Below are 13,724 nucleotides of genomic sequence, written 5' to 3' on the forward strand. Positions count from 1 at the left end.
GGCCGCCCACACGGGAGCGCCTTCCAGCCCCGCACCGGGTCGCCCACACGGGAGCGCCTTCCAGCCGGGAGCCGGGCTGTCCACACGGGAGCGTCTCAGCCCCGCTCCGGGCCGCCCCCACGGGAGCGCCTTCCAGCCGGGAGCCGGGCCGCCCTCACAGGAGTGTCTCAGCCCCGCGCCGTCCACCCTCACCGGAGCTGCCCGAACGCCGCCGCAGCTCGAAGACGGCCAGCCTCGCGTTGGTAAGTCCTGGCTGGCTCTACCTCCGGATCCTCGAGGTCGGTCGCAGGTTGGAGGCCGCCAGCTCCGCCATTAGGCCTCAGCTCAGACGGGGGAAGAGAAGGGGGATACGACAAGAAAGTCGCATTCCCCCAAAGGGAGAGACAGAAAGCCCTGTTTCACCCCCCCCCCGCCCCCCCCACACATAACACAACCTAATAACCAAACGTTTAACTGAACAAGACAAAAAAAACAACACAAAAAAGTAAAAACAGACAGACTGCAGGCGAGCCGCAGCCGTTTCACAGCGCCGCCACTTCCGGATTTTGAGGAATATGTTGAAAGTATAGGTAAAACAAAATAAATCAATAAGGGATGAATTTTATGGACCTACTTGCTTCTCTCTTTTTTCTAATATTCATGTATATATAAGTAAGCATGTTTGACTTTTTCATTTCTTGGAAATAGATCTATTGGTATGGTCTAATTTAACCAGAAACAAGTAATACATTAATAGGATTTTAGTTTGATCATAAAAAATAAAGTAGGAGCAGAATTAGGCCATTTGGCCCATCAAGTCTACTCCGCCATTCGATCATGGCCAATCTATTTTTCCCTCTCAACCTCATTCTCCTGCCTTCTCCCCGTAATCTTTGACACCCTTACTAATCAAGAACCTATCAATCTCAGCTCTAAAAATAACCAATGTCTGGCCTTCACAGCCTTCTGTAGCAATGAATTTGTCAGATTCATTATCCTCTTGCGAAAGAAATTCCTTCTCATCTCTATTTAGTTGACTATTTATTCTTTGCAATCCAGGTGACACCTCATTCAATATAAAATTATTGATCATAAACAAGTTACAGATGGGAACTTTGATATTTTTAGGAGCCAGATGTAAAATCTTTCAAATTGGAGCACCACGATGTGCACCCAATGGATGCCTCAAGAGCTGCAATTTGCAAGGAGTTCAGCTGTCCTGTAGTGGAAGGAACAGGGAATTGAATCTCATTGTATTTTTCAGATTTTACTCTAAACCGCTGGGATTGCTCAGCATAATAGCCTGTAGGTTTTGGGAATGGAAATGCCCCTGGCTTGCTAGCCAAGCTCAGTCGCCAGTTTTCAGCTCCATCCCACTGTTAGTAATGCAGTCGTGCTGTAATTTGCTGATATTCCCCTAATTTGAAAATCAGCTCGTAGATCCCACACTAGGTTAGATCTGTGTGCACGTTGCTTACAATAAGCATTTTGAGGACTGGGAAAGAAATAATACTTAATATCTATTGATGATTAAATTATATTTTATTATTTTTGAAGTGTTTTTGGTTGTTTCCTTTAAACCTATTGAAAATTCTTTTTTTAATATTAGTCTTTTCCCCATTTTTGTTGTTTGTCGTGTATGTATAATGTGTGATTATGAAACTTATCTGTCTGCTCAACACTATCTCTGGCATGATCTTAGAGTACAGGTAGACTTCAATCAACATGGCGGTCCAGTCAGGTCGCAATGAGTGATGATGATGTAAGAATTTGACCCTTCATAAAGCTGTTCAATTAAGTTAGTGTTTAGATTATTTTTGTTATTAGAATAAGGACATGGTAAATAGAAGCAAGCATAGTCCTAATAGCCCCTATAGCCTGCTTTGCCATTCTGTATCATAGCTGACCTTTGACTCAATTCCACTATCTTGTTTAAGTCCTCTAGGTCCTTCATTCCCTGGAGTCCAAACACCTTTTGATATCAGCTTTCAAATTACTTAAACATCGAAGTTCTGTAGTCCACTGGGATACAGATTGCTAGATACTTAACAGGAAACTGTTAGAAGAAAAAGGATAGTTTGTTTCAAGTTATACAAAAATATGTTATTATCCGAGTTGAATCCTCTTACTTTCTTTCCTTTTATTAAGCTGATTTTGAAATAAAATAAATCTTGGTAATTCCTTTCGAAATTAATAAAAATATGAGAGTTGACTGCAAATATCATCAATGTTATTAGAACAGAAAATAGATGCAGGGATAGGCAATCAGGCCTCTCTGACATGCTCAGCCATGAATTAGGTTATGGGTGATCTTCAGCACCACCTTTCTGTGTTGAAGTCATATCCCTTGATTCTCTTTATACAATATCTGAATAAAGATCTTGAATTTTTATTCATATTAGGGTTTTTTGTAGGCCCTAATATCTACAAAAAATAACGTTCATAATCTTGAATAAATTGAACATCTGAGCCTCTATAGTTCTTTTGACTCCAAAGATTCACTGCAATTTGCATGAAGAAATTTATTTTAATCTCTCTTCTGAATGGCTGACTCCTTATTTTGAGACTCAAAAACTGCAGATGCTGGAATTTTGAGAAAATAAAAGCAAAGTGGTTGCGGATCTCAGTGGGTCAGGCAGTAACTGTGAAAGGAATGGACCGATGATGTTCTGGGTCAGGGACCTTCTACAGACTGTTTGGAGTGGGGAGATTAAGCTGGAAAAGAGAGATGGGGTGGGGTAATGCCTGGCGAGTGATAGGTGGATACTGGTGACGGAGGTGGTGTGATTGGCAGATGGGTGCAGTAAGTCACGAAGGCTAGAGGTGAAAAGGAGACAAAGGGTATCAGATAAGGAAAGAATAAGAGGAGTGAAATGTCGGAGGGCGGGATATGGGTGGAAGGTGACGGGTAGAAGATAGTACGGGGATAAAAGGACATATGGGACTCTGGGATGGGAGATGAATGTATGGAATAGGGGAAACAAGCTGGGTGAATGGGATGGTGGGAGAAACGTGTCACATCAGGGTTTGGGGGGGGGGGGTGGAGGCAGGAGAAAGAGAGGGGGTTATTACTTGAAATTGTAAAATTCAATTTTCATATCATTGGGTTGTAAGCTCCCCAAGTGGAATATGAGCTGTAGTTCTTTCAGTTAGCTTGTGGTCTCACTCTAGCAATGAATGAGACCAAGAACAGAAAGGTCAGTATGGGACTGTGAAGGAGAGTTAAAATGGATTGCAACCAGGAGTCTTTTGAGAACCTGATTTCTAGACCGGGAGATATCACACAAGGAAACATCAACACTGCAGGATCATCTCTCGTTCTTGTAAGATCATGAGAGTTATGGTACAATTTGCTTAATTTCTCCTCATACAAAAAAAATCATCCATCCGAGGAATCAACCTGAAGAACCTTGTCTAACTTCCTCGATTGTAAGCATATCCTTTTGCAGTTAGAGGAAACAAATCTAAGTACAACTAGACTAAGTGGGACCCGTTGGGGGGCTTTCTGGAGCGCTAGTATGGGTGTTGTGGGCCGAATGGATTCTTGGGCTGGCAGCTCAGTCACTCCGGCCTGGTGGGCTGGCAGCTCAGTCACTCAGGCCTGGTAGGCTGGCAGCTCAGTCACTCACGGCTGGTGGGCTGGCAGTTGAGTCCCACACGGTTGGTGGGCTGGCACTTGACTGACTCACGGCTGGTGGGCTGGCACTTGACTGACTGGTGGGCTGGCGGCTCACTCAGGGCTGGTGGGCTGGCAGTTCAGTCACTCAGGGCTGGTGAGCTGGCAGTTCACTCACTCACGGCTGGTGGGCTGGCTCTTGACTGACTCATGTCCGGCCTCTGGGGCTTTATACTCCTGGCCCCCCGGAAGGGGTGATACCTTCATCATGGTGATTGACAGGCGAGAGGACCAATCAGCTGATCTCAAGATTTTTAAAACATTCATAACTTTTTTATTTTTCATCGATCGGAAAAATCCTCGGGTCAGCCTCAGCGGAGGAGGTCTGTGAGTAAGATGGCCAAAAATTATAGCGATATATGGTAGCGATTTTTCTAAAATCAATATACAGCGCAGACAGGAAGTGGTCAAGATGAGACTTTTAGTTATATAGATATTTTAGATCAAGTATCATCTGCATCTTAGTTTGTTGGAGCAAGACTTCACTACTCCTTTACTTATGTTCTCTTGCAATAAAGGTCATGGCACTGCTTGCCTTCCCAATTGCTTGCTGACTTTCAATGGTTTGTGTACAAAGAGATGCAGGTCTCTTTAAACACCAACACCTTTCAATCACTCGCATTTGAAAAGTAGTTTTCTATTTTTCTACCAAAGTGGATAACTTCACATTTTTCCATATTATATTCTGTCTGCCATGTCCTGGCCCGTTTACTTAACTTGTATGTATTCCATTGAAGGCTCAATGCAGTAACCTCATGTTCTACGTGAGCACCTGGCTTTGTGCCGGCTGCAAGCTTACATATTGGTCTTGAGCTCCTAATCCAAATCATTTATGTACACTGAAAACATCTGGGGCCCAGCACCCACAGAATTAGAGTCTGACAATGCAAAAATGACCCGTGTATGCCTATTCTCTGTTTTCTAACTGTTAACCAGTTCACAGTTCACATGCCAGCATAATGCCCCTAATATCATGTGCTACAATTCTGCTTAATAATCACCCATTTTGCACTTTATCGACAGCCTGATTATCCAACATCCATTGTTTCTACTTTATCTAGTCTACTAGTTACCACCTCAAAGAACCAAACCAATATGTCAGTCACCATGTTTCTACCATACTTCTGATTCTACTTAATCCTGTCATTGCTTTCTAACCTCCCTGTTCCCATTTCCTTTAATTCTATATTATAACATGTCCCTATCAAGCTAGCTGTTCCGTTTTCTTTCCCTCCATTCTTAAATAGCGAGTCTATATTTGCCATTGTTAAATCTGTGGGAACTCTTTAAGAATCTATGGAATTTTGAAAGATCCAGATGCACCTACTATCTCTATAATTAGTTCCTTCAGAATTCTAACATGCAGGTTGGTGGTTCTGAGGATAGTGAAGAAGGTTGACTAAGGCAGTAACAGGATATAGAAATGATAGAAAATTGAGCAGAATGTTGGGGGATGCAATTTAATCCTAATGTACACGATGATGTATTTTTTAGATAAATAGTTTATAGGAACATATTCAGTAAATGGTAGGGCATGAGAGAATGTTGATGAATACAGGGATTTTTGGGTTCAAATCCATAGTTACCTGAAAGAGGCAACACAAGTAAAAAGGTAGTGAAGACGGCATATGGCATGGTCATCTTCATAGGTTGGGACATAGAATATAACACTTGGAGTGTTATTTTGCAATATTACAAAACACTGCTAGTATTGCATGGAGTATTGTGATCAGCTCTGTTCACCACACTATAGGAAGGATGTTATTGTGCTAGAGAGAGTGCAGAAGAGATTCACCGTTCTCAGTTTTACCCTATGTTCAAGACACCTCACATGCTCTTCGTCTCCTCCATGACTTCCGTTTTCTAGGCCCCCACTCCCTCATCTTCACCATGGATGCCCAGTCACTCTACACCTCCATCCCCCACCAGGAGGGTCGTAAAGCCCTCTATTTCTTCCTCGACCGCAGAACCAACCAATCCCTGTCTACTGATACCCTCCTCTGCCTAGCGGAGCTGGTCCTTAGCTTTTACAACTTTTTGTTTGACTCCTCCCATTTCCTCCAAATCCAAGGCGTAACTATGGGCACGTGCATGGGCCCAAGCTATGCCTGCCTCTTTGTAGGGTACGTCGAACAATCCTTGTTCGAGGCATACCATAGCCCTTTTCCCGAACTCTACCTCCGCTACATCGACAACTGGATTAGTGCGACCTCCTGTACCCATACAGAACTCACTGACTTCATCCAGTTCACCACTAACTTCCATCCGGCACTCAAATATGTCTGGACCATTTCCGACCTCCCTACCATTTCTAGACCTCACTATCAGCTGCTCTAGATCGGTGAGACCAAGCGCAGGCTTGGCGATCGCTTCGCCCAACACCTCCGCTCGGTTCGCAATAACCAACCTGATCTCCCGGTGGCTCAGCTCTTCAACTCCCCCTCCCATTCTGAATCCGACCTTTCTGTCCTGGGCCTCCTCCATGTCCAGAGTGAGGACGACCCTAAATTGGAGGAGCAGCCCCTCATATTTCGCTTGGGTAGTTTACACCCCAGCGGTATGAACATTAACATCTCCAATTTCAGGTAGTCCCTGCTTTCTCCTTCTTTCCCCTCCCCTTCCCAGCTCTCCCACAGCCCACTGTCACCGCCTCTTCCTTTCTTCTTCCCCCACTCCCCCATCCCCACATCAGTCTGAAGAAGGGTCTCGACTGGAAACATTGCCTGTTTCCTTCGCCCCATAGATGTTGCCTCACCCGCTGAGTTTCTCCAGCTTATTTGGTACCATCACATTGTGGTCAGTTTGCTTATCTGTGCTGTAGTGTTTGTCTTATCACGTGTTAAACAGGTGCAAGGGCTGGGGCTTCTACAACTTACTTTCTAGATTCCTATATCTGCTGCACCAATTGTCTTTCCTTCCTGTTGCCCTTGATTAACTAGCTTTGCAGTAGTTGTGCCTTTGCAGATCTAAGTGAAGGTATTGCTTCTTCTTAATGTTGCATTCAATACTTTTTGAAAGGAATTAATCCATAATTGTTTTGTGAAGGAAATTTGATTTGGTTATACAACTACTTTCTCAACTTAAAATATGATTCAGATATTTTGCCAAACTAATTATGGGGTTAATAAAGCTTGCAGTTATTTAGTTATATATTATAGCATCTGCACATAGGAAATAATGGGTGTTTATCTAAAGATTCCACTCCAAAACCAGGGCACTTGTTTTTTGTGGAAAAAAAGCATTTGGTATCTGTATCATCTTTGAAACATCGAGAATTGTTTTATTTTCATGACAGATGCCAATGAAAGTGTTGTCATTACAAGCATAAATGCTCTTTCAGTTGTAAATCCTGTTAATCCTGAAAATTAACTGTTGTAAATGTGGGATTTTATGCACTCAGATGTTAACTCGCTAATTAATATTTTAAAACATTGTTAAATTTAAAATGTAATAGTCTACTTGCTTTTATTTATTAATTCAGTCTTCCTTTTGTTCTTGTTCTCTTAATTCAATATTCTTTCCATTTATTTCTCTGCACCTGATTTGACATTGGATCCATCCTCCGTTTTTCAGTCTATTCACTGATTTGACCATGGTAGCAGAGGGAAGGAAATCTTCTGTCTTTAACCTAGTCCAGCCTATATGTTACTGCAGAGCTACCTTAACTGTTCTTTGAAGTGGCCTGGCAAGCCTGGCAAGCTTCAACATGTTGAAAATTCAGTGGCGACCAGAAAGACGCTACGACTCTTTGCACCATAGGAGAACTCTCATGACCATGGGTCACCCGCGACATGTCACCAGGGGTCACTTGTATAGTTGTGAGAGGTCTCCTATGGTCATGAGAGGTCTCCAAAGAGTCGTGGCGACCTTTGACGGGTGCCGGCAGTCGCCTGTAAAGGTCGCATGTGGGACAGGCCCTTTACTCGCACACTGTGAACTTTGTTGACTCTTTGAGCAACTGATACATATGGCTAAGAGACCAGTTTCTCTTTTGGTAGAATTTCAGTAACTTCCTCACAATTTATATTAAACCGATAAATCTGTGGTTACCTATTTTTCTCCCACTCTCAAATAAGGGTATGACACTTAGTAATTAGTCTGACACTTAGACATAAAAGTGATTTTTTTTTTTTTGTACTATTGGTTAAATGTCATACTACTAAGGGTGACAGTACTGTCTTACTTCTAAGTGACTTTGAATTTCTTACAGCTGGTTGAAGGAGAGGAAATTGTAATGGAAAACAAACCCACTTTTGAATCATCAAACTACGAAGATGACTTTGAGGTATCATTCCTTAAGCTATAGCTATAAATTCCTGTAGCATAAATATAGTATGCATGTCTGATTTGAACACTCAAAATAAGATTTTGGAATTATTTTAGTACCTAGAATACCATGTTTCAAATAGAATTATAATTAGCAAAGTCATGTGCAATTAATATTCATGTTAGTATAGGAAAGAACTGCAGATGCTGGTTAAATCAAAGGTAGGCACAAAATGCTGGAGTAACTCAGCGGGACAGGCAGCATCTCTCTCTCTCTCTCTCTCTCTCTCTCTCTCAACGTTTCGGGCCGAGACCCTTCTTCAGACTGAAGGAGGGTCTCGACCCAAACAAATATTCCTGTTAGTTCACTTTAAAGAAAGCAGAATCACAAATAGTTTATTCCAGTCAATTATGTCAACAGAATTACACGTAGAGCTGCTGCCGCGGAGCACGAGAGACCCGGGTTTGATCCTGACTTTGGGTGCTATCTGTGTGGAGTTTGCACGTTCTTCCTGTGACTGCCTGGATTTCCACCGGGTGCTCCAGTTTCCTCCCACATCCCAAAGATGTGTGGGTTTGCAAGTTAATTGGCCTCTGTAAAATTGTCCCTAATGTGCAGGGTTGTGGTCGACGGTCGACGTGAACTCGGTGGGCCGAAGGGCCTGTTTCTATGCTGTATTTCTAAACCTAAAACTAAACTAAATAAATTGCGAATCTGTCCAAAATGGTGGTAATTTCACCCTGAAATTCTTTTTATTTTTATTTTTTAATTTTTTTAATTTTATTTTTATTAGAAGTACAGTAAATTACAATACTACACAACACATATGTCCTAATACATTTTTTGTACCGCTTCATTTTTTGAGCTTTAAGAAAAAGATAGAAGTAAAGAAAGTAAAGAAAGTGTGCAAGAGTCGTGAAGGTGCAGGAGAGTGTTGAGAAAAGAAAGCCCCTTAGAAAAGAAGTTAGAGAAGGAAGTAAAGAAAGAAAGTAGACCCTAGAAAAGAAGGAAAAAGAAAGGAGAAACAATCGCTCTATTATAACATTAAACTCCGCAGAAAGGGGACTACCAACCAAGTCTGTTTTTGTTTTGTTTTTTTTTACCCCCTGTTGCCAGATCCTGGCACCTTTTATCTATTTATTTATTTATTTATTTTAAAAATTACTATTGCACCTTATGCTTGTAATAGTTCCAAAAACGTAGACCACGTCTTTTGGAAGTGATCTGCTTTGCCTGCTAAGAGGAACCTCATCTCTTCCAGATGTAGTGTTTCAAACATATTTGATATCCACATTTTTATTGTTGGTGTAGGCGCATTTTTCCAGAATTTAAGTATGAGCTTTTTTCCCATTATTAGCCCGTAATTGAGTAAATTCTTCTGAAACACGTTTAGTTCAGGGTTACCTTCCGATATTCCAAAAATAATCCATTCTGGTTTTGGTACCAGTTTTATTTTAATTAATTTTGTAAAGATGTCAAATATTTCATTCCAGAATGTTTGTATTTTTGTACAAAAAACAAAAGAATGCGCTATGGTAGCTTCTTGACACAGACATTTATCACAGATGGGTGAGACATTAGGGAAGAGTTTATTTATTTTAGTTTTTGAATAATATAGTCTATGTAATGTTTTGAATTGGATGAGAGTATGTCGTACGTTGATCGAACATTTATGCACCTGTAGTTAGTGATTATCCCAGCTCTCTTTTGAAATTTTTATAGCTAGTTCTTGTTCCCAGTCTCTTCTAATTCCATCAGTTGTGGGTATTTCTATGTTTAAGATGATGTTATATAAGTACGTTATTAGATTCGCTGATTCCGCCTTTGTCTTCATTGCTTCATCCAGTAAGTCTGTAGGCATATTATGATAGTCTTTTGTGTATTTTTTCAGATAATCACGAATTTGAAGATATTTAAAATATTGATTATTTTTCAAATTATATTTCAGTTGTAGTTGTTGAAATGATAGTAATTTTCCCAATTCATACAGATCTCCGAGCGTTTTGATTCCCATTCTTTCCCATTGTATAAATGATTTGTCTATAATTGATGGTTTAAACGATGGATTATTAACTATTGGTATTAAAAGAGATAGGATTCTTAATTTTAGATTCTGTTTTATTTGTTTCCATGTTCTAATTGTGCTATGTATAATTGGATTTTTATTATAATTTTTGTTATTCAAATGTATTGGTGAGAGGAGAGTCGCTCCTATATTACACGTAGAGCAGTCCTCTCTTTCTATTACAATCCAGTCCACCTGCTGGGCAGAATTGTCCAGCAGGTGAATCATATTTTTAATATTTACTGCCCAATTATAATACATAAAGTTAGGGAGCACTAGACCACCCAACTCTTTTCGTTTATTAAGGTGTGCTCTTTGTATTCTATGGGATTTATAATCCCATATAAAATTTGTAATGTCTGAGTCCAATTTTTTGAAAACTTTTTTGGGAGATATATAGGTATTGATTGAAATAGGTATAGGATTTGTGGTAAAAAGATCATTTTTATAGCGTTTATTCTGCCTATTAGGGACATCGGAAGTGTTTTCCAGAATTTAATCAAATTATTTAGTTTCTTCAGTAAGGGATTATAATTGGCTTTAAACATATCATGGTAGTTTCTAGTTATTTCAATTCCCAAATATTTGAATTTTTCTGTGGCTATTTTAAAGGGGAATTTCCGGAGGTGTGTTGAGTCTTTTGGTTTTATCGACATAATTTCACTTTTGTTCCAGTTTATTCTATATCCTGAGAAGGATCCAAAGTCCTCAATTAAATTTAATATGTTTGGTATACTAATTTGTGGTTTTGTGATGTACAATAGTACATCATCGGCGTATAAAGATATTATGTTATTTGAGTGTTTTGTATTATAACCATAAATATCCGGGTGTGTTCTTATTTTTTCAGCAAGGGGTTCAATTACCAAAGCAAATAACAGCGGTGATAGTGAACATCCTTGTCTATTGTCCCTTGATAATTCAAATTTCGTGGATAGTATATTATTAGTTAGTATTCTAGCCGTGGGTTTGTTATATAATAATTTTATCCATGCGATGAAGTTCTCTCCCATTTGGATTTTTTGCAATACTTTAATCATATAATCCCATTCTACTTGATCAAACGCTTTTTCTGCGTCCAGTGAAATGATAGATAACTCTTGGTCATGAGATTTATGTGAGTGCATTATGTTAAGCAAGCGTCTCAAATTATTGAATGAGTGTCTCTTAGGTATAAATCCTGTTTGATCCTCATTTATTAATCTACTAACATACCTGCTTAGTCTTCTGGCTAGTGTTTTCGCTATTATTTTTTGATCCATATTTAACAAAGCAATAGCTCTATATGATCCTGGTTCTTCTATATTTTTATCTTTTTTAAGTATTAATGTGATCGTTGATTCTGCTAATGTTTCAGGTAAGCTTTGCTCTTTAAAAGCATATGTATACATTTTCTGTAAGCGTGTAAAAGGATTTATAGAATTCATTACTGAATCCGTCTGGTCCTGGTGTTTTTCCGTTCTTAAGTGTGTTTATTGTGTCTTCTATCTCCTTAGAAGTAATTTGTGCTCCCAGTTCCCTCAATTCTAATTGAGGGAGGTTACAATTATCCAGAAATTCTGAAACTTTATTATTGTCTATTGACGTTTTAGATGTGTATAGATTCTGGTAAAATTGAGCAAATCTTTTATTGATATCCTTGGGTAGTGTTAATAATTCCCCTCTATCTGATTTAATCTTTAGTATTGCATTCTCTTTTTCCCGTTTTTTCAATTGGCGTGCTAGAAGTTTGTGGGGTTTGTCCCCGAATTCGAAATGTTCTTGTTTTGTAATTTGAAATAGTGTTATAACTTTCTCTGACAATAATTTGTTTAGCTTGAATTTCAATACCTGTAGTAGAATTTTATTATGTTTATCCATAGTTGGATCTTTAGCATTATCTGTATCTAATTGTTTTATTTGTTCTTCTAAATGTCTTTGTTCATTTTTATTCATTTTATTTTGAAAAGCTTGAAATGAAATAATGACTCCTCTAATAAATGCTTTGAAGGATTCCCATAATAGCGTGGGGGATATATCTGGTGTATCATTTATCTCAAAAAATAGGTCCATCTGTTTTTTTAGATATATACTCCCTTGTGGGTCTTTTAAAATTTGCGAGTTAAACCTCCAGAACGATTTATTCATAGACATTCCTTCTAATTTTAAAACAAAAGTTAACGGAGAGTGGTCTGAGATCGCATTGATGTGGTATTTAGGGTTCATAGTATGCGGAATTAATTTTGTATCCACTAGGAAATAGTCTATACGTGAGTATATTTTGTGTACCGTTGAATAAAACGAATAATCCCTTCCCGTCGGGTTTGCAATCCTCCAAACGTCTGCTATATTTGTGTTTTTTATATATGTATGTAAGAGTTCACTGGTTTTAGATTTCATATTACCTCTTTGTTTTTGCATCGATTTATCTAGATAAGGGTCTAAAACACAGTTGAAGTCTCCTCCAATTATAACATTTTGATAATTAAATTCTGCAATTATATTCAAAATTTTATAGAAAAATTGAGGGTTATCAAAATTGGGCGCATAAATGTTTACCAGCGTAATTGGCGTAGTATTGATTTCTCCTGTTACTATAAGGTATCTCCCATCCTTATCTGATATAATATTCTTTAATTTAAATGGCATTCCTTTACGAATAATGATTGCAGTGCCTCTAGATTTGGAAGTAAATGAAGAGTGAAATGTTTGGCCTATCCAGTTCGCCCTCAGTCTCGTCTGATCTTGATGTTTAAGATGCGTTTCTTGTAGAAACGAAATGTCCGTGTTGTATGATTTCAACTGAGCTAGTATCTTGCCCCTTTTAATAGGCTCATTAATACCCCTTATATTCCAACTACATAGTGTGATTCCTCCCATTTTCTTTTGATTGTCGTCATGCATTTTTACCAATTTTAATGACCTTATTTATTGCGGTGCATCCATACCTCAGGACTCTGGTTATTTGGGGGGCGTTTATATTATAGACTTCTTTGGTAGCTCCCTTCTGCGATTGTCCTTGAAAAAAAAACACATAGATGTGACATATTGTGATTAAAAAAAAAAATAGAACAAGTAAATTTACAGTGTCTGAGTATTCGACACTGTAGTGAATGTCCCACTCGTCTGTGGGATTCGACATCAATACAGCTTCCGGTGTAGATGTTATGAAGTTAGCCCCGCTGCCTTTATTACCCTAAACCTAGGGGGTCGGTACCATTTCCAAATTAGTTCTATTTCACCCAGTTGCACTATATATATATGTTTCATTCCGACTTATCAAATCTAATCATATATTCAATTACATATATTCCTCACTCTTTATCTATTAACTATTTATAATTGGTTTTAGCTTTGTTAATAGTGAGTTGTTCGCTGAAAGGGTTAACCAGAGTCAGGCTCCTGGAATTATGCCAGGTGCCTGAGTCTCCTCCCCTCCCCACTCGGGCTGCGAAACACATGAGATTACAGTGTTGTCTGCGTTATATAGCAGGCAACGCATTTTTACAATTTTTACCATTATATACCTCAAGTCAGTTTCCATTACTATTTCTATATTAGTATTGTTAGTTATTAATTATTATTAATTCTCTATATTTTGTGAAACTATGTAAGATCGTAAAGCGCCACTTGTCCTTGTAATGTTTTCCACTTTCAGCTCAGCAGATCGTCACTCCCATGTTTATCAGTCTTTCCTCGTTTGAACACAAAGTGTCCTTGAGTTGGATTCCACAATGTCCGAGGGGAGATAATAATGT

The 13,724-nt window shown here is 39.1% G+C and overlaps 1 protein-coding gene across 3 annotated transcripts in view; it reads left to right on the plus strand.

The window, feature by feature from the left end:
- Positions 1 to 13,724, plus strand: part of dync2i1 (dynein 2 intermediate chain 1) — a 92,446-nt gene that overhangs the window by 39,274 nt on the left and 39,448 nt on the right. For 2 of the 3 annotated variants that reach the window (XM_033044600.1, XM_033044605.1), the window contains exons 8-9: positions 1,682 to 1,741; positions 7,866 to 7,940. In XM_033044600.1, coding sequence (XP_032900491.1) covers positions 1,682 to 1,741; positions 7,866 to 7,940 — 135 coding nt within the window. The remainder of the gene's footprint in view (positions 1 to 1,681; positions 1,742 to 7,865; positions 7,941 to 13,724) is intronic. The other variant, XM_033044613.1, reaches the window with a different exon arrangement.

Source organism: Amblyraja radiata, chromosome 2, assembly GCF_010909765.2.
Source record: "Amblyraja radiata isolate CabotCenter1 chromosome 2, sAmbRad1.1.pri, whole genome shotgun sequence".
NCBI lineage: Eukaryota > Metazoa > Chordata > Chondrichthyes > Rajiformes > Rajidae > Amblyraja > Amblyraja radiata.